At 43.5% G+C, this 27,772-nt stretch overlaps 1 protein-coding gene across 1 annotated transcript in view; it reads right to left on the bottom strand.

Moving 5' to 3' along the window:
- The window catches only part of LOC120914157, a 120,281-nt gene that overhangs the window by 71,525 nt on the left and 20,984 nt on the right, over positions 1–27,772 (bottom strand). The window contains exons 7-10 of the mRNA XM_040324680.1: positions 26,840–27,023; positions 24,041–24,197; positions 20,611–20,711; positions 17,253–17,443 (exon numbers count right to left, since the gene is read on the bottom strand). Of these exons, the coding sequence (XP_040180614.1) occupies positions 17,253–17,443; positions 20,611–20,711; positions 24,041–24,197; positions 26,840–27,023 (633 nt within the window). The remainder of the gene's footprint in view (positions 1–17,252; positions 17,444–20,610; positions 20,712–24,040; positions 24,198–26,839; positions 27,024–27,772) is intronic.

Below are 27,772 nucleotides of genomic sequence, written 5' to 3'. Positions count from 1 at the left end.
CCCCAAGGGTGGCGTCATCCTCATGGAACTTCCCCTTTATAGTGCCGTTGTACGTGTTGTACGTCACCGAGCTTTACTAGAGCATTTTTTTTTTAAACGATCGTGTGTGGGCAACGTCGTTTTAATGATGAAGTTGGAAAAAACAAAGTTTTTTCGAGATGCTGAAAAACATTGTTTTTTTCATGCCGAAAAATGATCGTGTGTACGCAGCATTAGACTTTAACATGACGCAGCTCTGCCTGGTCATTGAGTGCGGACATGAGAAAGGTACCGCCATTTGTGCAGGACGAGTAGGCCTCACCCACAAGCTGTTCAGCTTACACAAATCTTCAAAGGGTTAAGTAATTATTTGCCTGGCCCCACAAACACTGTACTGAAATGCCTCATACACACGATCTGATTAGCGGTTAATAAAATAGCTTTCGGATTGATCGTTCGATAATCTGATCGTTAGTACAAACACAGCTTTCGACAGCCGATCACGACAGTCCGTCCAACAAAATACAAAGGGACAAACACGAAAACCTTGTTTTCCTTCAGCATAAAAAATGACCCATCTATTGCCAGCTTTAGGGATTCAATGTTTTTGCAAAACTCATCTGTAAATGTAGAGCATGATCCTGCCCTCTTCAGAAATGTAAATAAACCTGCATTAAAATCATGCATTTATATGTTTAAAGACATGTAAAAATGTATGCAATAACACCGAATACATTTTTGATGCTGTATGTGCATGTGTTAAAATGTATATTTTGGATTGTGGGAGAAAACCAAAGCACATAGAGGAAAGCCTTCAACACAGGAAGAACATGCAAGCGCCATACAACCCCAGTGTCCCTGCTGGGAACTGAATGAAGGATTCCAGAGCTGGAAGACTACAGTGCTGGCCAGTAAGTTACCATTATCAGACTGGGAGCATTTGGCATGGGAGGCAAGTGCAACCAACTTGCTCTTTCATGCTAGGGAAGGTCTCCTGTGAGCACCAATAATGCACCATACAAAGTGTGCCATAGTGAGTGATGTCCTAAAGAACTGGTTTTAATGTGACAAGACTATTATGCCTTGTACACACGATAGGAATTTCTGATGAAAAAAGTCTGATGGAATTTTTTCATCAGAAATTCCTATCGTGTGTGGGCCCCATTTTTTCCTTCGGAGTTTGGAAATAGAACATGTTTTATTTTTTTCTGGTGGAAAAAAATCCTATGGGAAATTCCGATCGTCTGTGTGGAACTCCGAAGGAGAAAAAAACACGCATGCTCAGAAAAACACGCATACTTGGAAGCATTGAACTTAATTTTTCTCGGCTCATCGTAGTGTTTTACGTCACCACGTTTTGGACGGTCGGAATTTAGTCTGACAGTGTCTATGCAAGACTGATGGAAGACAGCTTGAACGGAATTCTGACAGCAAATTCCATCAGATTTTATCCCATAGGAAATTCCTATCGTGTGTACAGGGCATAAGAGATAAATTGTAAATGTGGATGCATTTTAATAGCTGAACAAGCTGACTGCTGTTCTAAATAAAGCAATAAATATCATGTCATTGTAACAAATATTCCTTTTTCATTCAGCCCCTTTAAACAAATTAGCACAATGATGTTCTCAATTTTGCATTCTTCCTCCATTAGCTTTATTTGCAACTCTCTGCATTTGTTCACAAAATGTTAGAGCAACAAAATAAGTTGATGCTGGAAGGCCAAGCGCTGTGATAACTGGTCTAAGTGGATCACTATGTATCGCCCATCTACCGTTACTGAGTGCTGATCCGCTCTGACTGAGGTCTCCACTAAGGGCCACCAGCCCAACCTATATTATTTGTTCAGGTCCCACAGCCCGGTCCTCCCCTGCCATCATCCTTTATTTAAACCTAAGCTATTTTTTTTGGATCCAAAGAATTTTTTAATTTCCTAACCTAGAATCATCTAAAGTGATTGATATATCATCTGCATATAGTTCTATATCAAAGCATATGCCCCATACAGTTCAGCCATGAGCAGGAGAAGGCTGCTATACTTTATTTCTGGCACCTGTATGCAACATTTAGTGATGTATTTGCTTTCGCTAAGCAAACGCAGGATAAGTAAAGCAAGCAGAGGAACGAGAACTTCCCAGCATCGTCCTTCACCTCGTTCTTCCTGCATCCCCTGTTTCTATTGTGGTTGCTAGGCAACTCTAGGCTACCACAGTAACGGCATTTTCACGATGCAGAGCTGAATCCCTGGCTGGATTGTGCTTCAGTAGAAAAGCGGAGAGGAGATAAACGATGTGTTCGTGCTGCTTAGCTGGGCTCAGAAAATACTAACGTAGAATACTCTTTGCCTTTTCCAAAGTACAAAGCGTTACGCAACTGCTATTTATTTGTGCACAAAAGTTATCGCTTTAGACGCAAAAAAAGTGTAGATCTGCAATCAATGAGAAAATGTACATCCGGGCCTTTTATACTGTGTTTCTGACCACACTATGAAAAATGCATGCACACATGTTTAAATTAGATACCATTGCCTTCTCAGACTTTAGGTAAATCTTAACCAAACGAATATAGATATAATGTATATTAATCATAAAATCTGAACATGTCAGGTAAAAGGACTTTGTATCCCGCCACATTTTCATTGTATTTATTCCTCCAGCAATATCACTTAAGGGCTATTGTAAAAAATCCAATAAAACCACCCTTGTGTTGACTTATTTTGATTATAGGCCTTTGGGCTAGCGCACAAGGAGAGGGCGGGGGGTTTCCTATGATTATAGGATGGAATTCAGTGTTTTACTTTTTAACTGGATCATATTAAACAGTGTACAGTATTTTCTTTTTTTATTGTTACTGTAATATTTAGTATTTTTGCCATACACTGTACTACTATGCTTTTTTCCTCCTTACAAGCCAATGTTAAAGCCCAACTCTGGGCACAATAAACTTAACGGCCCAGATTCTCGTACAAGTTATGCCGGCGTATCTCCAGATACGCCGGCGTAACTCTGAGTGTGAGGCGTCGTATCTATGCGCCTGATTCTTAGAATCAGTTACGCATAGGTTTGTATTAGATTTGACCGGCGTAAGTCTCTTACGCCGTCGTATCTAAGTTGCATATTTACGCTGGCCGCTAGGTGGCGCTTACGTCGATTTACGCGTTGAATATGGTAATGAGCTAGATACGCCGATTCTCAAACGTACGTGCGGCCGGCGCATTTTTTTTTTACGTTCTTTGCGTAAGGCTTTTTTTGGCGTATAGTTACCCCTGCTCTATGAGGCGTAGATGAGGCGTACTAATGTTAGGTATGGACGTCGGAACAGCGTCAAATTTTTCACGTTTTACGTCGTTTGCGTAAGTCGTTCGTGAATGGGGCTGGACATAATTTACGTTCACGTCGACTAGGCATTGAGCGGGCGCAATTTAATTTGAAACGATACATTAACATAAAACACGCCCACACTAGCCTAGTTTGAATTACGCGGGCTTACGCCGTATCAGATACACTACGCCACCGTAACTTAGAGCGGAAAATGTTTCTGAATACGGGACCTGCCCCTCTAAGTTACGGCGGTGTAGTGTATCTGAGATACGCTACGCCCGCCTAAAGATAGGCGTTTTTTAGTGAATCTGGGCCAACAAGTTTAGGCCAAATGCACACTGGGCCTTCAGCCCATGTGCTTCAAATATCTGTATTTTTGGGTGGACAGTTTTTGGGAGGCACAGGTAAAGTCAGGGCATATCATAAAATCAGTGGGGCTGTGTGTAAGATCAAAAGGCGGCACCAGGCATTGATAGAGAATTAAATGCATTGAAAAGTGGGTGTGGTTTGAATTGCGCTAAATATTTGACATGGCTTAAAAGGAGGTGGGGTTAAATAGAGTCTGAGATGACTTGCATAGTACACGATTTGGTAATGTTAAATAGGGCATGTACAGTGCGAAGTGTATGGTGGTGGGTAGTATGTTTAGGAGAGGGGTGTGGAGTGTATAGTGGTGGGTATTGTGTGCAGGAGAAGAGTGCAGGGTGTATGGAGGTTGGTAATATGTGCAGGATAGTGTCAGTAGTTCTTTGTTTTTTTTACAATATTTATCTTTTTTATACATTTTTTTAATCCCTTTTTTGGGGGCCAGTGGATGGTGTCACTAGGGTAGTGGGCAGTGTCAGTAGAGCAGTGGTTCTCAACCTTCTAGTTCCGTGACCCCTTGATAAAATTTCCCAAGTTGTGGGGACCCCTAACAGTAAAATTATTTTCATAGAGTGGGTTGAAAGCACCCAAGGCAAGACAAGTAATTTGCGCCCCTAACCTGTGGACATTTAGCGCTCCCTGATTGCCTTCCACTCGTAAAATATTAAAACCCCTTATAGTACATTTTAGGATGTACCACTCTTTCTCTTTGCTCTCCTTTCTTTCCCTTTCATCTCTCTCAATCCTAATTCCTTGTTTTTTTCCCCATCCCTCCCTCTGACTGTCTTTCTTGCTCCTTCTTTTTTCCCTTTCTCTCCCCTATTCTTTGTTCCTCCCCCTCTTATCTCCCTTCCTGGGAGAACAGTGTGGGCTTCAGGAACAGCCCAGGATTTGGTGACCCCTGGCAAATCATCATTTGACCCCCAGGTTGAGAACCACTGCAGTAGAGCAATGTACATTTTTTTTTTTTTACTATTTTATGTTTTTTATAATTATTTACAATTTTTTTTTTTTTTAGGGGGGGGGGGGGAGTGGACAGTTGAACAGTGTAAGTAGGGTAGTGGACTGTGTCAGTAGTTTTTTGTTTTTATTTTCTATTTATTTTTTATTGTAGCAAAGTCTTTTACCTCTTTTGGTCTGATGAGAACCTCCAAGGCCAAAAGTAGCTCACATCCTTCAATATGTGGTGGGTTGTGAGGCATAATGGGTGCAAAGATGATGAAAGTCATTGGGCGCCAGACACTTCTTAGATGTAAAAGAGGTTTTATTTCTTTTAACAGTCCTTTTTATATATTTTGGGGGAAAGAGGGTTAGGGCCAGGACACCCTTAGATAGTTGCAAATTCAATTGGCAGACTCCAAGACTTCAATATGAGGACAGCTGTACAGAGAAAGGCCCCAACAAGGTGCCACTTCTGCATGTGCAGGATTGCTGTCTCCTATGGTAAAAGTCCTTTAACAGTTACTAACACAAATATCACAGTTCTTTCAGCTCCGCTACAACTGATTCTTGTAGTTCTTCAACACTGAGCTCCTGGTCCCTCACTACAACCTCTGATTTACTAACTCTGAATTCCTTGAGCTCCCCAAGACTTCCACGGTGGTATCTCCCTCAAGTGTCACCCACGCTTCCCTGCTGGGTCCCTAGCTTGGCACTTCGGATACCTTCAAGCTTCACCCCTGCTGACCGGCTCGGTCCCTAGCTTGACACACAAGGCTGCTCTGCAAGCATCACCTCCGCTGGGTGGGTCCCTGACTTGATCATGGCCTGAAGTTTCCTGATTCTCCACTGTACCCTTTTAGTGAGAAGGTGTTTGGTCCCTTCGCGGCGACAGCTTCCCTTCTACCTCCGACCACTGACAGATTATCTGGCTGGCAGAACCATCATTCTTGGTTGGACTGCAAGCCGCAGTCCCAACCCTGTGCTGCCTCTTAATTATGGATAGGCTCTCACACAGCCTGGCAGCTAGATGCCCCCGGTATAGTCCAATCTCCAGCCTAGCAGCCGGGGGGGGGGGGACACACGTCCCCCCAGACAGCAGTCCAGGTGGCACAGAACACCGATCACCTGACCTCACCCGAATATATAGGCTCTTCTAGCAGTCCAAGGGATTAAAGAAAACCCCTGTCAATTGGCTGGGATACCCACATACCCATAACCTGACCGTAGGTTGCCCTTCTGGTATCTAGTACCATCAAGTACCCAGCCACCTAGTGGTAGAAGATAAAAGTGCAACAAGGCCAAGCTTAGATCCCTATCAATCGACCAAGATAACTACTTTTGGCAAGTAAATTTGTGAGGAGCTCCCTGACTAAACTCCAGGGTGCTACATTATAATTTTTTTCACAGTGCTTCTGGGGATTGGGGGAGCAGTGGTGGTGTCAGTATTTTTATTTATTTTATTATTTCACAAATCCTTTGTTTCATTTTTTTTACCATTTGTTTTTGTTTGTTTTTTTTTCATTTTTTCACAATGCTTTTTTTGGGGAGGGGTTGGGGCAGTGGATAGTGTCGGTAGGGCAGTGGACGGTCTCAACAGTATTTTTTAACAATGTCTTTGAATTAGTGTGTGTCAGAGTACGCCAAACCCCCCCCCCCCCAACTGGGGCCACTGGGTAGAGTGTCTAGCCCCGCTGCCAGCAGTCTGTCAGAATCTGGGACAGGCTAAAATAAACAGCGGCTTGACATGGCTGGATGCTGTGTGGTACTTGCGCTTAGGGCCTCATGCGTTCAAGAACGTATGCCTGTAATGCCAGAATTCCGCATTCCGGGAATATGTCCCTGAACACATATGACCCTAAACGCGAGCCTATCAAAGATTTTGACAGTCTGTTATCAGTAGGACTGGAAGCTGAATTCTGAGATTTCACGCACATGAACACTCCGTATGCATGAGGTTGTAAAGCTAATAAATGCTCCTTTGCCTTGAAAGCCACCCCCTGTCCTGTACACCTTCTTCTACATCCTGCAAAGCTGCAAGTTTACATGCCGGGATTATTATAGCTCCCTCTGTACTTCTGGGCATGTTGCGAATAGCCAGGAGGATAGGGAGGTGGAGACAAAGCCTTAGCGCTGAGGTCTGAGACCTGCAGGACTTACATCAGATTGGCCCAGAAGTATACAAGGAGCTGTAATAATCCTGGAATGCAAAGTAGCAGATTTGCTCTGGCCCTGACAGCTCTTTAATTCCTATGCTTGGCATTGTCTGAGGCTTTTCAGATACTGGACTGGTATTTTTCAGGCAGCTCAAGAGTTATACTCCATCTCATTATCACCAGATTCCAAGATAGCAATCTTAAGCATCTTCCCTAAGGATCTTATGCCACCGGCATCAAGGTTAATGCTCATACGCATCTTTTTCCTTGCCCGCAAACGTATAGCCCAAAAGAGGTTGTCCCCTTGTCCTCCCACATTTGCTCAATGGCAAAGTGCTGTCAATGGAGAGAGAGAGAGACTGATGTACCAGCATATGGGCTACCCAAAAAAAAATCGAAAAGCGTGGTCCCCTTGGTTAACTTCTACCTTACTGCTCTCTTGTCCCCTCGCCATTATTCGCTACTTGATTTACAGACACAGTACAGTGTGGACTGCACAGCACATTGAGATCACCTCTAAATGACTCCATTTGCCTCATCACTTACCCTATGGGGATTGTATTGTGATATTATCTGGCTTTGATTGATATGCTGAATATAATTTCAGGAATAGTCTCGATTTTGACATAACACTCTGTGTTATATGGGTGTATAGCACCGACTGAATATACCGTATTTATTGGCGTATAAGACGCACAGGCATATAACACGCACCCTAACTTTAAGAGGGAAGTTTCAGGGAAAAAACTTTCCACAGCCCCCTGCGTAATACACGCAGGCACAGTTTACCCTCTATTTTCAGGGTAAAAAAGTGAGCGTTATACGCCAATAAATACAGTACTTGAATTTGTTTTTTGCTTACTTGTTTTTTTAGACACAGCTAGGCTCTTAACTGATGTCTTATGTCATATGGACTTCATATGGTGTCCAAAATAGAAATCAGAGTAAAAAGTGCAGCATTAATAAAATACAGTCAGAATAGAAGCAAAACGCTTACTCAAGTGTTTTTGCTTCTATTCTGAATGTATTTTAATCATGCTGCACTGTATACTCTGATTTCTATTTTGGACACCATATGAAGTCCTTATGACATCAGCTAAGAGCCTAGCTGTGTCTATGGGAAGAGCTAAATCTGAAATAGTCCTTTTTCCCCAGTACAGTTTATTAGAAAACTTGCAACAGCAGCATTTTAAAAGTGATATACCCTCTATACCAAAACTACTGTGTAGAAACATATCCAGGTTGCTCTGATAGTTATGTAGATCTAAAAATAAGATTTTTTTTACTAATCAATTTCTTGGAGTCTATTTCAAGGACTCAGAAATTAAGACACAGTTGGGTTATACTACTGCATACAGGAGAATTGGCAAACTGGCAAACACAAAAATTATAGGCCAGCCCTGTATAACCCCTCCTCTACCCAGCATGTAGGCCGGTCTTACCAAGCATACTAAAGAATTTGGAGGAGTCAATACTACATTGATGCTTTTAAATATTACTCTATGATATAGAAATTGAATTGCAACTGAGGCAAGACAGTTCGCAGACGTGGCGCAGTATGAGTAATAGTTTACACAGCTTGCTCAGGCAGAATGGTAATAGTTACAGACAAGCAATATAATATAGGCTTCCAGACCGTTAAATGCCCTTTAGAGATTGACAGTGTTGCTCTGAGTTCAAAAAAATCTTTGGGGGATGTCTGGCTGATGGTGAGAGGCAATTCCTGGAAACTAACAGAAAGAGATTCTCTGTAAGAAAAAACTTGTTCTTTCTCTCCTCATCAGGTACAGCTGATGTCCTGTGCACATGAGCGGTTTTCCCAACGGACTTCCTCTCAAGCCTGCCTTGCATACACATGGTCACACAAAATCTCGCTCATGAGATCTCCAAGAATTTAAGAACTATATCAGCACAAAGGTTATGAAATGTCTCCCGAGACTGATACAATCTCACAAAGGCATACGCTACATGATAAGAACCCCTTTCCCAAGAGTAGGCAAAACAACCCCAGATTGGTACAAGGGAACCACCAAAATAAAATGAGGATGAATAAACAACCATCCACTCAACACTCAAATGTGTCTCAGGGGCCTGACAGAATAAACCTACAGACCCTGCCTAACCTTGAGCAGAGAACAGCTCTAGAAGGAGAATATACTGAATTTCCAGGCCAGCAGGTCCCACAAAGTCCTCCAGATGTACTCTTTCTCTAATGGGGGAACCTGCAGGAGGAATCCAGCCTTTTCTGCTTTCTGACAGTCGAAGGGGGCACAGAGCCGTACATCAATATTTTCTACCTGCCACGCAGATGAAAAAGAGCATGAGGATTAGCCTGAAACCTTCCTCACCAGCCCTCTTGGCTCCTATGATGGCACACCTGCAGGTTCACTCCTGAGCCAGGCTGTGTGCCACCCTTGACTAACAGCACGGCTTGGCTCCGCATCCTTACAGAATTTGATTGACAGCAGCAGGAGCCAGTGGCTCCCATTGGTGTCTTTGAGCGTGTGAGGAAGGAGAGAGAGGAAGAGACCAGTGCCAGTGCAGACAGGCACAACACTGGATTGAGATAGGACTCAAGCAAGTATAAAGGGAGGTGAGGGGGCAATACAACTATTGGGAAAATGTTTTACTTTAATACAGGGAATGCGTTAAGGGGGAAAAATGTCTAGCCTTCAGAATCACTTGAAGACCGCCCATCTGTCCATGTCACACTCCAGCTTATATGGGCCATTTGACACCAACACCAGTGTCAAGTGTGCATGTGTGCCTATGCACATGCTTAGTGTGTATGCTAATACATCCGTGCATGCGGACTAATATACATCTGGTTAACTTATGCCCAGAAACAAGCACATACACAGGTCTTTTCATACTGGAACACACTGAAGCTTCCTTACACTACTGGTTGAGGAAAGCCAAGTTCCAATGCATTGTCTTCAGGGTACACCAGTGCTGTTGAAAATAGTACTTCCAGTGTAGGGATCAGGTAACTTGTCCTGTTGCAGAGAAGACTCTCATTCTTGGTCAGAGACAAAGGCATTGCAACACCTAGGTCAGGGGTTCCCAACCTTTTGAAGAGCAAGGGCCACTTAAGCGACTTGGTAACCGGTCACCGGCCACAATGAGTGGAGCGGGTGGATGGCAGCCCACTCTACTCCACTCTTTTTTTTTTATTATTATTTTTATCGTTGGCCTAGTCAATGTTAAGTATGGCCGTCGTTCCCGTGTCAAAATTTGAAAATTTTACATCGTTTGCGTAAGTCGTTCGTGAATGGGGCTGGACGTAATTTACGTTCACGTCGAAACCAATGCGTCCTTGCGGCGTACTTTGGAGCAATGCACACTGGGATATGTACACGGACGGCGCATGCGCCGTTCGTAAAAAACGTCAATCACGTCGGGTCACCAATCATTTACATAAAACATGCCCCTCTCATCCTCATTTGAATTAGGCGCGCTTAAGCCGGCCCCATTTACGCTACGCCGCCGTAAGTTAGGAGGCAAGTGCTTTGTGAATACAGCACTTGCCTCTCTGACTTACGGCGGCGTAGCGTAAATACGATACGCTACGCCGCCGAAAAGATGCGCCGCCGTACCTAAATCTAGGTATTTGATTGTTACAGGAATAAAAAACCTGGGCTGATCTAAGACCTATGGGGGGGTCAGTGACCGACCTTTAATGGAAAGGCATCTGTTGTGTCCCACAAATTATGTACATTTCTGCTACTGCTATGTATTGCATTATTGTTTTTAGTATTCTGATCTATGCTGACATCTAATGGTAGTTCAAAGCTACAGCAGCTTGTTATGTTCATTGGTATTTCCTTCTGCCCTCCCCTCCCATTCTGTGCTACATGGTACAGATGTTCCTTTCTTCTTCTTCTATGTTCCCTAAGTTAGTCCCAAGTCTTTATAGCTGGAAGATAATTGTCTTTTTACACTTTAAGGCCCCTTTCACACTGGGGCGTTTTTCGAGCGTTATTACAGCATTATTACAGCGTTATTCGAGCGAAGCCTCATCTGCAATCCCAATGTGCTGGTAAAGCACCACTAAGACCCTAAAGTTTTAGGGCATTTTTGCAGTGCCTTGGTGTGAAAGGGTAAGGCGTTTTTACAGCGCTTTTCAATTCATTTCAATGGAGAGGGGCGTTTTTGGAGCGTTTTTTTCAGCGCTCAAAAGCTGCTCCTAAGGCCCCGTACAGACGAGCAAACCGCCGGACCGTTTTCAGCATACATGTCTGCCTGGAGATTTCTGTATGATGGCTGTACACACCATCATACAGAAATCCGCGCGTACTCAATACACGGCGACGAGGCCGCGCCGTCGCCACGACGATGACGCGGCGACGTGCGCGGCCCTGGCAGTTCAATGCTTCCACGCATGCGTCTAAGTCATTCGACGCATGCGAGGGATGGCGGCCCGCTCGGACATGTACGGTAGGTCTGTACAGACGACCGAACATGTCCGACGGACAGGATTCCAGCTGGCATGTTTCTAATCATGTTTAGAAATATTTGCCCGCTCGAAAAAGGCCCTGCGGGCAAATGTACGGTGGAATCCTGTCCGCTCGGCTGTACAGACGACCGAACATGTCTGCTGAAACTGGTCCACGGACCAGTTTCAGCAGACATGTTCGGTCGTCTGTACGGGGCCAAAGATGCCGCTTGCAGGACTTTTCTCAACGCCCCGCCAGTTCAACGCCTCAGTGTGAAAGGGTAAGGCGTTTTTACAGTGCTTTCAATTCATTTAAATGGAGAGGGGCGTTTTTGGAGCATTTTTTTCAGCGCTCAAAAGCTGCTCCAATGATGCTGCTTGCAGGACTCGGTGTGAAAGGGACCATTGAGATGCATGGAGAGCGTTTTATGAGCGTTTTAAGAGCGCTCGTTTTAACGCTAAAACACTGTAAAAACGCTTCAGTGTGAAAGGGGTCTTAGAGACTGGAAAAACATCCTTTGTACTGTACTCTAAAAATTAAAACTGTATTGGATTCAACTTCTGTGTCTTATAGGAGAGTTAAGCTGTCTCTGGATTATTCTGAATTGGCAGATGATAAAGAGATTTCAGTACAGGTTATGGCATTTTAAACAGAACAGAGCCAAATGAAGCTAATGCCGCTACACGATCGGACATTCTGACAAAAAAATCGTGGATACATTTCTGACGGATGTTGGCTCAAACTTGTCTTGCATACACACGGTCACACAAATGTTGTAAATTCCGAAACTTCAAGAACACGGTGACGTACAACGGCACTAGAAAAGGGAAGTTCAATACCAGTTGTGTTAGTAGAAGTTTGGTGAGAGATGATTCGCGCTTTTCAGCCTCATGCTTTTCAGTCTGTTACAGCGTGACGAATGTGCTATCTCCATTACGAACGCTAGTTTTACCAGACTGAGCGCTTCTGTCTCGTACTTGATTCAGAGGATGCGTGGAATTTTGTGCGTCAGAATTGTCCACACACGATCGGAATTTACGAGAACGGATTTTGTTGTTGGAAAATTTGAGAACCAGCTCTCAAATTTTTGTTGTCGGAAATTCCGACAGAAAATGTCCGATGGGGCCTACACACGGTCGGATTTTTCAACCAAAAGCTCCCATCGAACATTTGTTGTTGGAAATTCTGAGCGTGTGTACGCGGCATTAGAGTCTCTGCGGGTGGGACGCCCCAATAACTGAGCACATCTGTCCAAAAAGTCTCAACTGGACATAGAGGCCATTGTGGATCTGTGGGAGGCCTTGGCACCACCCAATGGAGCTGGGGAGGACTCTGGGGATGATGACCCTAAAACAATAGGGGGCTCAGGTTCTCTGAACCACTAGGGAAGTATAGGCTGAGTCCCCCCTTGGCAGTGGGACTGTCCTCTCAGTCTTACAAACGACCTATTGCTTTCTTGCAGCAGTAATGTAACTAGACCCAAAACGAGGCAAGGCCTCCGGTACTCACAAACCCAGGCAGCTGGTTCTGCGGAGGGTTTTTAAGCAGCTGGAGGCCACTAGGTCATTGTAGGCGGACAGTAGGATCAGACTGGAGATTCATTGGGCACTTGACATGCAGCAGCAGAAAGATGGTGCTTTACAGAGTGAATGTGTAACTGCACTCAGCGGGTGACATCAGTGCTTTAACCCCTATCATTGTGAAACCATCAGTGGTGGGAAATTGAAAAGGTGCTCAGTGGTGTAAACAATGAGGTAATTCCCTGTGTTTTAGCCAAAACGGCCTTACCCACAAAGGGGGTCTTCAGAGACAGGGTGACACTTGGGGCTACAGCTCTAGACCTGGGAAGCACATCACAGCTAACTAACACAGTCCACTCAGGTCTGGAAAGTGCAACAATGTAGAGGTCAGTGTCCAAAAGGTAACATTCAGGCTAGCTCTTGTAAAGGAAATTTGTAAGTTCTGTATATAATTGTATTCTATTTTGTATGTATTGCACTCTGCCCTCTCTGTGCACACGGCACTAATAATATTTTCATTACATGTTTGCATTCTTTCGAGTCCTGATTATAATTAGTCTGCCTATGTTACGCCCCTTGTTACCATAAACGTACAATCAGGGTCGGATTCCAGACAAGGCCACCGAGGACAGGCCTCAGGGCGGCAGTGAGTGCAGGGGTGGCGCCCCCCACCACTTGTCATCCCGCGGCAGGAGGAGAGAACAACAAATTTGACACTTTTTTTTCATCAGCACAAGGTTTACACCCACCAATCGCAGAAGTGCATCCAGTGCAACACAATTCTCGCGCCCGCCATCAGTAGTTCATTGTCACACACAGTAATGCCTGTGCGCTCTGCCTCTGAGCCGAGCTCAGCGATGAGCAGCAGATGTACCTATTCAGCCTATGATTGGCTGAATAGGTCACGTGTGGGCGGCAGACATGCGATACGAGTGTCTGTGAATGACCCGGCCTTGGGGCGGCAAAGGGAGTAAATCCAGGCCTGCGTACAATTGTAATATTAATGTGATACCTACGTAATCATGTGTGTAGCGCCTGTGTACTTATCAGTACAGGTCCTATGTTAAATTTAGTGGGATGAGAGACTTATTTGCTCTCATCTGTGTTTGATTTATCTAAATTTGGCTGTCGCCAACCTTGAACTGTTCTGTGGGTCATTCTGTTCTCCAGAGAGGCCATTTCATCTCTGGATGTTAGGGGGCACCAGAGGGGTCCGGGCAGAGCCACTTCTCCCCAGCGGCCAATTAGAGGGGTTTTCCCTCGCGGAGCATGCTGAGGAGGGGTATTTCTGTGGCGGAGGCCATTGCTGCACGTTCTTCGCAGGTTCCTGGTTCCAGGTGCGGTACCCACCTTTAGAGTGTGCGCACATCATGGGCCCCGGCGACATGGCCTATCGGGCCGGGGCGCACAAGCTACACGGAGTTCCTGACTCTGCGCCCTCATGGCCCGGAGCAACTGATGCTGCTAAGGGGCCCCAGTGACTTGCTGGATCCCCCATCTCTATTGAGAAGATCCCAAGCGAGTTGTGCTGTTCAGTGGGGGATCGGCCTGAGGAAAACCCGGAGGCAGGTGATCCAATAGGGCTTGAACGAACCATTGGGGATCTGGGTGACCGGACACTGGCAGGTTGTATGTGGCAAACTGTCAGTCAGTGGCCCCAAATTATACACTGGGAGGATTCGGTCTATTATCCAAACGTTCAAGCACCAGGCCTGTGGCAGAGGTTTCATCCTAAAATCTCAATTATATTAGAGCCAAGTCTGTGGCAGAGACTTGTTCCTTCCCAGAAGTTCTAAGTGACGCTCTGGCTGCCAGGCCTGTGAGGGAGGTCTGTCCAGGGGCACTTTACGCACTCCGGCTGGAGTGGCGATGTGACAATCATAATTGTTGGAGGCAGGACTGCTTTCCTATCCATAGCCTGAATCTGCAAAGGTTATTCTTCTTTCACCAACCTATGCTGTCTACCTCAAGTTGACTGTTGGTCGTGTTGGACCAGAAATAAAGCATTGAAAAACGTCAACCAACTGTCTGGACATTCCGTTACTGCTCTCATCTTCATCATCACCCCTAGACACATCACAGAGGTAACTTAAAAATGCCGTCCCAAATCTAACCAGCGGCTCCTCCGGGGGTAGCGCTACAGGTGAATAAAAACCTTCAATTGCATCTTAATAAAGCAGAACAGTTATTTGGAAAGATGCAGGCCCGGATTCTCTTACGAGTTACGCCGGCGTATCTCCAGATACGCCGTCGTAACTCTGAGTCCGAGCCGTCGTATCTATGCGCCTGATTCTTAGAATCAGTTACGCATAGATTTGTATTAGATCCGACCGGCGTAAGTCTCTTACGTCGTCGTATCTTAACTGCATATTTCTGCTGGCCGCTAGGGGCGTGTACGCTGATTTACGCCTAGAAATATGTAAATCAGCTAGATACGCCAATTCACAAACGTACAAGGAAAAACAAAAAACTGCGCTACAACACAATGATCTTAAGGCAGCAGCTAACGTGCGAAGTACACAATAAACATAAAAAACGAAAAACTGCGCCAAACTAAAATTAATAATAAACCCCCTACTTAAAAAAAGCAGAGATTAGCAGGAAGTCCAAAAAAGTCCTTATGCTCATATGCAGAGGCTACTGATGTAATTTTCAAAACATTCAAAGACATTGGTTCCTTAAGATGTTGCTAGTGCTGAAAAGGTGGGTCTTTCAATCACCCGGTGACATGCATACATATCGTGAAGTCCCTCCACCGAGAAAATGAGCCTCTTACCAGATGGCAAGTAACCAGAGCAGTTGGCTATAGCCCAGCCACGGCCTTTGGGTTCCTCAGGGACCACAGGTAAAAAGCCAGCAGCGTCACGACCGTTTTGAAATCAATCGCTCCAATGCAGGATTTGTATAAAAGAAAGGACGCATATAGCGTAATACCGTTGGGTAACAGAATTTAATAAAAAGTAATGTACTTACAGCAAGATGAAATAAAAACAGCAGGTGTTTTAAAATATAAATGCCGGCCGGCATACAGGAGCCCTCCTCCCGAGCGTGGTGACGTCACTGGCGTAGCCTCCCAAACGCGTTTCGTCACAAAGGGGACGTTCTCAATGGGGCTATTGAGAACGTCCCCTTTGTGACGAAACGCGTCCTTTCTTTTATACAAATCCTGCATTGGAGCGATTGATTTCAAAACGGTCGTGACGCTGCTGGCTTTTTACCTGTGGTCCCTGAGGAACCCAAAGGCCGTGGCTGGGCTATAGCCAACTGCTCTGGTTACTTGCCATCTGGTAAGAGGCTCATTTTCTCGGTGGAGGGACTTCACGATATGTATGCATGTCACCGGGTGATTGAAAGACCCACCTTTTCAGCACTAGCAACATCTTAAGGAACCAATGTCTTTGAATGTTTTGAAAATTACATCAGTAGCCTCTGCATATGAGCATAAGGACTTTTTTGGACTTCCTGCTAATCTCTGCTTTTTTTAAGTAGGGGGTTTATTATTAATTTTAGTTTGGCTCAGTTTTTTGTTTTTTAAATTCACGAACGTACGCCCGGCCGACGCAGTACGGATACACCATTTACGTTAGGCTTTTCCCGGCGTAAAGTTACCCCTGCTATATGAGGCGTACATTAAGGCGTACCAATGTTAAGTATGGACGTCGTTCCCGCTTCTAATTTTGAAAATTTTACGTCATTTGCGTAAGTCATTCGCGAATAGGGCTGGGCGTCATTTACGTTCACGTCGAAAGCATTGGCTTCTTGCGGGTTAATTTGGAGCATGCGTACTGGGATACTTTCACAGACGGTGCATGCGCTGTTCGTAAAAAGCGTCATTTACGTGGGGTCACATTTAATTTACATAGCACACGCCCACATCTACCCCATTTGAATTAGGCGGGCTTACGCCGGCCTATTTACGCTACGCCGCCGCAACTTTGGTTTGAGAATACAGCACTTGCCTGTCAAAGTTGCGGAGGCGTAAAGTAAATAGGATACGTTACGCCCGCACAAAGATAAGTGAATCCGGGCCGCAGAGTGTATCTTTTGTGTTTGTTCCCTACTGCAGAAGTTTTTAATTTGGAACTACTAATCAATATGAGGATAGGAGTTGCCTAAATTTCCATGTCACTCTCCTGTACAGCAGGGCCTGGGTATGGCCTCCAAAACTAGTGCAGAGGAAATTTGGTTCAGATAGTTCCTATGAAGAGACCAGCTAAAGCAGTGGTGTAGCAAGGAATGTTGATTGAAGTTACAGGGGAAAAGATTCCACAAAGAAAATTAGAGTAGGCTAGTAAAATAATTGACTTTTCTCAGGAGAGCTGAGGAAATGTGACCCTACCTTCTATAATGTCAACGAAAAACAAGCATGCTGGATAAAGAACGGGTTTTACAGGCTGACCTTCAATTTTTCTGTCTGACAGTGTTCAATACTTCTGTAAGCATCAGTATTCCTCTATAACTCTAAATTCCTGTGTCCCTCTACAGGTCAGAAAGAAAAGAAGTTACTTTTTTAAGTTATAGAGATTTTTCTCTTACCTGTATGGTGATTCTTGATCCTCTGAGCAAGATACAGACCGCTGAATCCAGTCTTTGGGCGCTGCAGCTCGACCAGGCGGCTAGAATCAGATTGTACTGCTAGAGTTCTGGCAGATGCTCGTTCTGTGACCTGGTCTCTTTTCACCTTATTGACACGTGAGCCAGAAATTGCTGGTTGACCGGATGATGGCCTGAAATATTATTGGTATCCTTAAAGTGGAGTTCCAACCACAATTAGCATTTTTTAAATGTATGTCCTTTAATCTTGCGTTTTTTTTAATATAAATCCGGTCACTTACTATTTTACAATCCGCTGCCGATCCGCATAGATATTCAAAAAAGATTGTTTATAAAACTAGGTCTACACCGTTGTCATTTTGCTTGTGGGCATTGTGAAGCCTACAAGCACTTACTTCCTGAAAGTCTTGGATGGGGAGTGATAATTGGACAGCGCACTGCATCCTGGGAAATGATGACACACATTTCCCAGGAGCATTAGAGGGTAATGATGTCAGAATCCTAGGTGATTTCAAAGGCAGATTTCGTGGGACTGCATAGCAACAGGCATTTCCAGATGAGTAAAAAAATGTTTTTTACACAAGCTGTCCCTTTTATTCAGCACCAAACAAATATGAACTCCACATGGAGGTTTTTAAATATAGCCTTCTATAGGCTTATCAAGAGTAATCCACTTGGTGTGTGCTTTCCCTCTTTGGATGCCTTTCTATACATGGATGGCTAATAATAAGCAACCCACATCCGTGGCAGCTTTTATACTTGCTTCATTTTAAGACAATTTAACACATTTTTCTATAATTTCTACTGTCTATACATTTTATCTCAGTTTCTGAAGTTGAGTGGATTGCTTATTGGAAATTAAATAAACTTTTAATGCAAATATCCTGAATCATTTTGTGTCTTTGCTCACCTTGCTTTTCAGTGGCACTGTGCTAGGCCAAACAACATATCAGCACACAGTTAGACATCTCTACATGCCTACTTTCCATTCTGTTATCCATTTTGCTCCTATCATGAGGGGAACACAGACACTCAGAAAATGCTTGTTTGCCTGGCTACCCCTCTGACTTCAGTGCATCAAGTCACTAAGTATGTAGATATGGACTGCTGACTTTTCTGATACCTATTCAAGCAACCCTTGTATTTATACTTATTCCTTTCTTTAAAATCACTTGTAGTCAGTAGAATCTTTGACTCAATAATGAACTATGACGGCTCTGTGATCCACAGGATGAAAGATTCCCATTGGTTCTAAAAGTAGAGATGTCTTTGTTGTTTATTAGAACCTGCTCAGCTATGGTATTTTGAGTAGGAGGTACTACATACAGATTCCCTTTGTTATTTTACATGCACAGTGCCTTGAAAAAGTGTTCATACCCCTTGAAATTTTTCACATTTTGTCATGTTACATACAAAAACGTAAATGTATTTTATTGGGATTTTATGTGATAGACCAACACAAAGTGGCACATAGTTGTGAAATAGAAGGAAAATGATAAATGGTTTTCAACATTTTTTACAAATAAATTTCTGAAAAGTGTGGCGTGCATTTGTATTCAGCCCCCCTTTACTCTGATAACCCTAACTAAAATCTAGTGGAACCAATTGCCTTCAGAAGTCACCAAATTAGAAAAATAGAGAGGTTTGTTAGAGAACCTTAGTGAACAAACAGCATCATGAAGGCCAAGGAACACACCAGACAGGTCAGGGATAAAGTTGTGGAGAAGTTTAAAGCAGGGTTAGGTTATAAAAAAATATCCCAAGCTTTGAACATCTCACGGAGCACTGTTCAATCCATCATCGGAAAATGGAAAGAGTATGGCACAACTGCAAACCTACCCAGACATGGCCGTCAACCTAAACTGACAGGCCGGGCAAGGAGAACATTAATCATAGAAATAACTCTGGAGGAGCTGCAGAGATACACAGCTCAGGTGGGAGAATCTGTCCACAGGACAACTATTAGTAGTGCACTCCACAAATCTGTCCTTTATGGAAGAGTGGGAAGAAGAAAGCCATTGTTGAAAGAAAGCCATAAGAAGTCCTGTTTGCAGTTTGCGAGAAGCCATGTGCGGGACACAGCAAACATGTGGAAGAAGGTGCTCTGGTCAGATGAGACCAAAATTGAACTTTTTGGTCTAAAAGCAAAGCATTATGTGTGGTGGAAAACTAACACTGCACATCACCCTGAACACACCATCCCCACCGTGAAACATGGTGGTGGCAGCATAATGTTGTGGGGATGCTTTTTTCCAGCAGGAAGGTGGTCAGAGTTGATGGGAAGATGGATGGAGCCAAATACAGGGCAATCTTATAAGAAAACCTGTTAGAGTCTGCAAAAGACTTGAGACTGGGGTGGAGGTTCACCTTCCAGCAGGGCAATGGCCCTAAACATACAGCCAGAGCTACAATGGAATAGTTTAGATCAGGGCAAAGCAATTAGCGGACCTCCAGCTGTTGCAAAACTACAAGTCCCATCATGCCTCTGCCTCTGGGTTCATGCTTGTGGCTGTCAGAGTCTTGCTATGCCTCATGAGAATTGTAGTTCTGCAACATCTGGAGGTCCGCTAATTGCATATCCCTGGTTTAGATCAAAGCATATTCATGTGTTAGAATGGCCTAGCCAAAGTCCAGACCTAAATCCAATTGAGAATCTGTGGCAAGACCTGAAAATTGCTGTTCACGGACGCTCTCCATCCAATCTGATGGAGCTTGAGCTATTTTGCAAAGAGGAATAGGCAAAGGTTTACTCTCTAAGATGTGCAAAGCTGGTAGAGACATCCCCAAAAAGATTTGCAGCTGTAGTTGCAGAGAAAGTTGGTTCTACAAAGTGTTGACTCAGGGGGGCTGAATACAAATGTAAACCACACTTTTCACATATTATTTGTAAAGAATGTTGAAAAACATTTATCATTTTCCTCTCACTTCACAATTATGTACCACTTTGTGTTGTTCTATCACATAAAATCCCAATAAAATACATTTACGTTTTTGGTTGCACCATGACAAAATATGGAAAATGTCAAGGGGTATAAGTACTATTTTCAAGGCACTGTATATGACTATAGAAGAATTCTTTAATATTCTGCTTTTTTTTTGGTCAGTGCTTGATGTTTTTTCTGTAATACTGTTGAGTTTATTACTCTTAATAATAATTATTAATATTAATCCTTCGTAATAAATGTATTAACCATTTTTTTTATTTTTACCAAAAATAAAGTTCTTTGTCCAAATGTATTGTGTGCAATTTCTTACGCAGTGGGGTCACAGACTTTAATATAACACCCCCCCCCCCCCAAAATAGAAACATTTTGCAGTTTCCTGCTCCTTATCCCATTACCTGGATTCCAGTGAAGGAGGGGAGGGCACATGGACCACGTAATTTTTGGCTCGCCCCTTCTTCATTAAAGACTGCATCATTCTCATAGACAAAAACGGGGCCTTTGTCACCCAGCAAAAGAAAGCAAAAACATAACATAAAGTCACATTAGTATTAAGCAATAAAAATAATTTAAATGATTAATTAAATGCTCAATGTGTAACATATGAAATCCAAAGTTTTTAATGCAATAGAATTCCTATACGAGGGCTCGTTCGTGTTGTCCGTTTCCCTGCAGCGAAACATATGTATTTTGCTGCATCTAATTGTATTTCAAGAGGCAATCCCATTTATTCCTAAGTGGTTGGTTGACAGCTATAAGCTGTGGCTTAGAAAGTATGGGACATGTAGTGTTTTTCTGCATTTGCACACATTAAGCAGAGCCATTAAAATGAATGTACATAAACACTCATGTTCTATACAGCTTTGTATGTCTATAGCACATATGCACCATGTAAAATACCTATTCTGAGATTACTTTCATTTATTTTGCATAATGAATAAACAGAAAAACATGTAGATAACAACCAGTAATGAGCATATTAAACACATGAAAATGGTAATAAAAGCATGCAGCAGAAACATGTGTTATTGCATGTGTATACGTGTGAAATGGCCCGTGGGGAATGTTTCCATGATCTCAGCAACAGACAGGCAGAGGAACCAGTGGAAAGAGCTGACTGTAGAGAATGAAGCCTTCTCACTCATATGGAATTGGAAAGCAGCTGCTAATTCCTTCTCCTAATAGCAGCCACCTCACCTACACTGGATAGCAGGTGAATTTAATGTAGTGTCCAGTTCTACTCTAACAAATACAGTCGACCACCTGCAACAGTTCTGAGGTATTCTTAACCAGCTTTAAATTACAAACACAATCACATGGATCAGATAATGCTACCACCAACATTGTAGATCAGGGGTCTCCAAACTTTGTAAACAAAGGGCCAGTTTGCTGCCCTTTAGACCTTAGGGGGGGGGGGGCTGTGGCCGTGGGAGTAGAAAATGGTATCAGTGAAAAGAATAATGCCCCATCGATAGTGTCAGTAAAAATAATAATATCCTATCTTTGGTGTCAGTGGAGGAATAATGCCTCATCATTGATGTCAGTGGAAAGAATAGTGCCTCATATTAGTGAGAGAAATTGTGTTCCAAGGGCCTGATAAAGGCAAGCCAAGGGCCACATCTGGTCCCTGCACCGAAGTTTAGAAGCCACTGCTTTAGATCAATTCATATTGAGAGAAACTGTTATGCTGCGTACACACGATAGGTTAGTCTGATGAAAACGGTCTGATGGACCATTTTCATCAGACCAAACCGATCGTGTGTGGGCCCCATCGGTTATTTATTCATAGGTTAAAAAAATAGGAACTTGTTTTAAAATTATCTGATGGATAAAAAACCTATAGAAAAAAATGATCGTCTGTGTGTACGACCATCGGTTAAAAATCCACGCATGCTCAGAATCAAGTCGACGCATGCTTGGAAGCATTAAACTTCATTTTTATTAGCACGCCGTTGTGTTTTACGTCACCACGTTCTGACACAATCGTTTTTTAACTGAGGGTGTGTAGGCACGACTGATCATCAGTCAGCTTCATCGAATAACTGATGGAAAAATCCATCAGACCATTTTCATCAGACTAACCTATAAGTGGTAGGTTGAATTTATTCATTTGGTCCTTTTAGCAATCCAAGGCTGACTAAAATGGGGTTGAAAGTGTCTCAGAATTGGTCAGCATCAGAGCCTCATGAATCAGTCTTCTGAATATAAGTGTGTGAAATCTTGTCCAGGAAATTATACAGACACTGATAAATTGAATGGGGGCTGATTTTAAAGATTTTAGGTCTTCAGGAAATAAAATACTGATCCATTATGAATGTAGGGTGGGGGTGGTTCTGCAGTGGAAACAGTAACCTGCCACTTGCAAACAGCGGGTCACGTAGCACTACAGTCCCTGGTTATGAGACCAGGACAATGAAAGCAAATGATAATGTTAGTGCCCACACAGAAGAGTTGCTGCAGGTCAGATGACCTAATACAGCTTCCTGAGCTGGCCATAGATGGATCAAAATGTGGCTGGTTCAACAGGGACTGGCCAAATTATAAACCATCTTTGGCCATTGCTGTTTGAGAGGAGTCAACTCCTTTAGAAAAAGAATGTTGGAAACTTTGTGTTCGATCAGTGCATGCAGCCAATTGGCTGCAGCACTGATCACTGTACTCCGGTGGCAGAAGAGTTCCGCTGCACAGCAAGGAGGATTCCTCCATCCACTTTGAATGTGTGAATGATATATTCTGTTTGTTTTTTTGATCAGCTGACTGGCTGTCAAAAAAAAAAAAAATCATCTATGGCCAGCAGTAACCACTTGCCGACGTCCTCCCATAACCACACTCGCTGCGGTGTGGTCTGTGATTGCTCTTTACCACGTGATGAACTGTGTCCAATCACAGCTGATTACGATGTAAACACACTTGCCGGTTATCCTTTCCTCACAATGTCACAGAGTGAGGAGAGTGCTGGTAATCAGCTAGTGTGAAAGGGGATATCTGCACTGATAATCGGGGGGAAGGGATCATTAGTTTCCAGATTATCAGTGCTGTCAATCAGTGCACATCAGTTCTGCCAATGCCAATCAGTCCCGCATATTAGTGCCCATCAGCGCACATCAGTGTAGAAGAAAAATTACCTCTTTGCAAAATTTTACATCAAACAGAAACTTAAAAAAAAAAACGTTTTCTTTAAAATTTTGGTCTTTTTTCATTTGTTTAGCAACACATTAAAAAAAAACATGGTGAATAAACCTCACCAAATAAAAGCTCCATTTGTGTGAACAAAATGTATAAATTTAAGATAAAAATTTCATGTGTACAGTGCTGCATGACCGCGTAATTGTCGTTCAAAGTGTGAGAGTGCTGAAAGCTAAAAATTGCCCTGGTCAGGAAGGGGGTATAAGTGCACAGTAGGCAAGTGGTTAAGGTTAAATGACCTGGAACACACCATAGGATCTGCTTTTTTCAGCCGCAGCATCCCGCACACCCTGCATTCCCTATTTGGATCAGTATTTTTCTTTAGTTAGCTTTACATTTGCTCTAAAACCCAATTCCATCAAAAACTGAAAACCCAGCATATGTATCTCTACTCAGCAAATGTGCTTTCCTATCCCAGTGCTTACATCAGCCTGGGTCCAACTATAACACACGGCACTATTTCCACAAGCATCGGTGCTGCCAGTACAGCTCAGTGAGCTCTATGAACAGAGACAATATAGTTCCCACTTGGCCTGCAGCAAAAGAAGCCTGGTACATTTGTAACTCTAAAACTTGCCTAGAGTCTGTGTGTTCATACATATATTAATGAGACTTGTGTGTTTCATCTCAGTACAAAGTCACCTTCATTGGAACGTCTCTATCCTTTTTCTGTGCCTCCGCATCCATCTTCATCCTATCTTGGCTGATACTGCTGCTTTCGTTTTCTCTCATTATAACCTGGCGGGGACTAGTGGCACCATGCGGGTTTGATTTTCCGTGAGATGCAACTTTTTCTCGTCTTAAAAAGAAATACAAGACGGGAGCTGAGTCTGAAAGCTGAATTTATGTGTGGAAACAGATCGTGGATAAGCCAAATCCCCCTGTATCATGAATCACATTACTGGGCTATATTCCACTGTGGAAAATGACACAGAAAGCCATTGACACAATGTAGCCGTTTTCTGCAGGAGCTGATTAAAGCCTTCATATTGAGCTTATTATTAGCCATCCTTGGCGCTAAAGAAGAATTTAGTTATCTTCAGATAATCCAGTCTGAAAGCTTCTTAAAGCTGAGAGCTGGGAGAGAAGACTATGGAGATCCTACCTCAAACATGTTTCATATATGAGGTCATAGGAGTGTTTTTGTAGAGCTACAAGGGGAAATCCTGCCTCTTGAGACTGTGCAGGTTGAATGAAGCATTGCTTAATAAAAATGGTATGATCTTTAAAATGTCAGCCTGCACAAAAGTGATATTTCATTTCTAGGGTGAGTACGGTGGACTGAGTCATCTGCTGGCCTTGTGTCCCTTGGGGAGTCATTTGCCGGCCAGAGTCCCAGCTCTGTGCCCTCCAATACTGGAGTCCCATTCCTTCTACGACTAGAGGGAGCTTCACACTTATTGCATTATTGGTAATAAAAAAGAAACTTGTATAGACAGAAGCATCTGGGAAACCATTGCTGATCATTGCCTGGCTGTCCCCGGCGTTAACACTTTCTGAAACATGCCTCTGGAACAAACATGGAAAGGGTGGCTGGAGAGTAAATCAAAATACCGATCTGCATGTTTGTTCCAGGTCAGTGGTTTACCATTTATTTAAGCCATGTGGCCTCCCTGTACACCTTGATAAGAGGGCGGTGAAATGTAAAGAAACCGATCCCTCCATGTATCTGCTAAATGCCCGCTTCTCCTCCTCTCTCTCCCATATAGATTCAATGACTGCAGGAAGGAAATGGAGGGCATCGGTTCCTCCACCTGCCACTCCAGCCACCTCCCTATCCCTGTCTTACTGCCTCTGGGCCCCTGTGGGCTCCCCTGACCCCCCCCCCCTCCACAGCACTGCTGAGTTTCCCCTCCCATTTCCCAACGGCTGTTGCTGGGGATCTATCTGCATGGAGAGTGGGGAAGGGGCCGATAAATGTGTAATTTACCAGCCCCTTCCTTGTCTTAAAGCAGAGTTCCACCCAAAATTGGAACTTCCGCTTATATGCTCCCCCCCCCCCCCTCCAGTGTCACATTTGCACCTTCCAGGAGACGGGCCGCGGAAGTTCGATACCCCCCCCCCCCCGGCCAATTAGAAAGTGCAGCGCGCTTTGCACATTCGCAGTAGGGAACCAGCAGTAAAGCCAAAAGGCTTCACTGCCTAGTTACCTTATCAGGAATGGTGGCGGCTGCACCTGGTAATTGAGCCGAACATCGGCTTAGGTGCCGACTACGTGGGCTCCCTGGACAGGCAAGCGCCCTAATATTAAGATTCAGCAGCTACAGTATTTGTAGCTGCTGACTTTTACGTGTTTTATTTTTTTGCCTGGACCTCCTCTTCAATGAACAGAGTCAGTGATTGGTACCAATCACTGATGCTGTTTTTTTTCATACATTCATAGCTGAGACATAGTAAACTGTGTTTACTATGCCTCAGTTTATGAATGAACTGGAAGCTGTCTACAGAGCTATTCCTGTTTTTCCCTCAGTCTCTTTCTCTGTCTCAAAAGTGAGACATCAGTCTAGACCCCTTATATTTTACCAAAGCCCCCCCAACAGGGGTCCTAAAAAATAAATAAAAATAAAATAGTATAAAATCATAAAAAATAAAATAAAACAACAAAACTAAAAAAAACTACTGACACTAGTTGCGGAACTACCAGGATTGCACAGGTCGCACTTGTGACCAGGTTCTGGCATTCTGTCACTTGGGGGGACCCCAGGATGGCAGTAGGGTGGCCCAGTGCAGGACCGTAATATAGGGTCCAATGAGGAAACTAAAGGGACCTGGCATCAGTGGAAAGGTTTCTTGCATCGGGACCCTGAAGGTTCTAGTTAAACCTCTGCCCTGTGTCATTTGCTGAGGCTGAAACATAGCTACTATGAATGGCGGATCTGACAGGAAAGGGCAGACAAAGTTGAGTTGTCTTGATGAGAGCTCCTGACACCCTTTATTTGGGAGGCACAGGGGAAGGACAGAGGATAATTTCTCCTAAAAGAAGAAAAATCATACTAAAACCGGCCATACATTATACAATTTTCTTGTACAATTTTACTTTAGACTTACCAAAACCATATAATATGAGGTCAAACCTAAACACTTTAGTTTGATGCAATCAGGCTCACCCCTGCACCACATAGTTGAAGGTAAAACTAAAGGAAATTGAACAAGAAAATTGTATAATGTATGTCCAGCTTTAAACTGGACACAGATGGTTCAAATCTCGGCCCATAGTGGAAGGAAAGAAAATCATATCATCTATGGCCAGCCATCTATGTCCCTTGTGCTGATTTTTATGTTTTTGATTTTAACGAAACTTTAGGCTTTAAGCATAGAAATCATGTCCATGGCAACAACCCACAGTAATGACAATTCCTTCACATATTATAATGTCACAAATGACAATTACACCAATGAGAACAGGCTGTGCTGATATTCTGTGCTGTGAATGGACCTTACCTATCAAGTTCTACTGAAACATCCGAGCCCTGACCCATCTCCATAGATTTGGAATGCTGTGAACTAGAATCAGAATAATCCCTCTCTGATTGGTAAGTGTCATTCATCATCCTGGTGTCAGGGCTCATTTTCATCTTCACTTGAAGGCTCTTCTTCACTCTGCTGTAGAAGGAGACCTCTCCACCTTATGGAAGACATAACAGACATGTTATATCTGTCATCTGGAACTCCTTGCTTCATAAATATTCCAATTCAGAATTCCACCATCCCAGAGATAACAAGAAATAAAATAAAAGAAACACTTCATCAAATCTGTATACTTGCATAAAAAAAAACTACCTCTGAGGCATGTCATACCCAGATGAAACAAATACTGAATCAGGGAGAATAACACAGTAAAGGTTGCATTGATCGCATGCAACTCAACCACTAACAAAAGACACGGGCCCTTCAGAGACAGAGGCAAGCAGATGTCTTACTTTATTTAGTAGGTAATTAGTGTCATGTCACGTGTATACAGTAATTTCCAACCATAGTTCTGGCTGGCCATGGACGAATCAAGATTCGGCCAGATAAGCAGGAAATGGCCAAATTCCGATCCATCTATGGGCAGGCTGGTTGTACTGAAGTCGATCTATTGAACGACTTCAGTACAACCAGCCTTTCGTCTTTTTTTTTTTAACTACTGGAGGGTATACCTGCCAGAATTGATGACTGAATTGTTTTCCCCTTGTCAGAAAACAATAGCCCAGCAGGATTCTGTAAAGAATACCATTATTATTATTATTGCTACTAAAACTTTGATCCAAAGAACAGGTGTGAAGGACTTTTTGCCTATATGCTTCAGTCTAATGCTCTCCCTGCTAACTTAATGCTGTGGGTTAGAGGTAACAGGTGTTCATGTGTGATTCATCTCTCTCTGTGAACACTGTT

The sequence above is a fragment of the Rana temporaria genome, chromosome 9 (genome assembly GCF_905171775.1).
Source record: "Rana temporaria chromosome 9, aRanTem1.1, whole genome shotgun sequence".
Taxonomy (NCBI): domain Eukaryota; kingdom Metazoa; phylum Chordata; class Amphibia; order Anura; family Ranidae; genus Rana; species Rana temporaria.
This window is presented reverse-complemented; position numbering and strand designations above follow the sequence as displayed.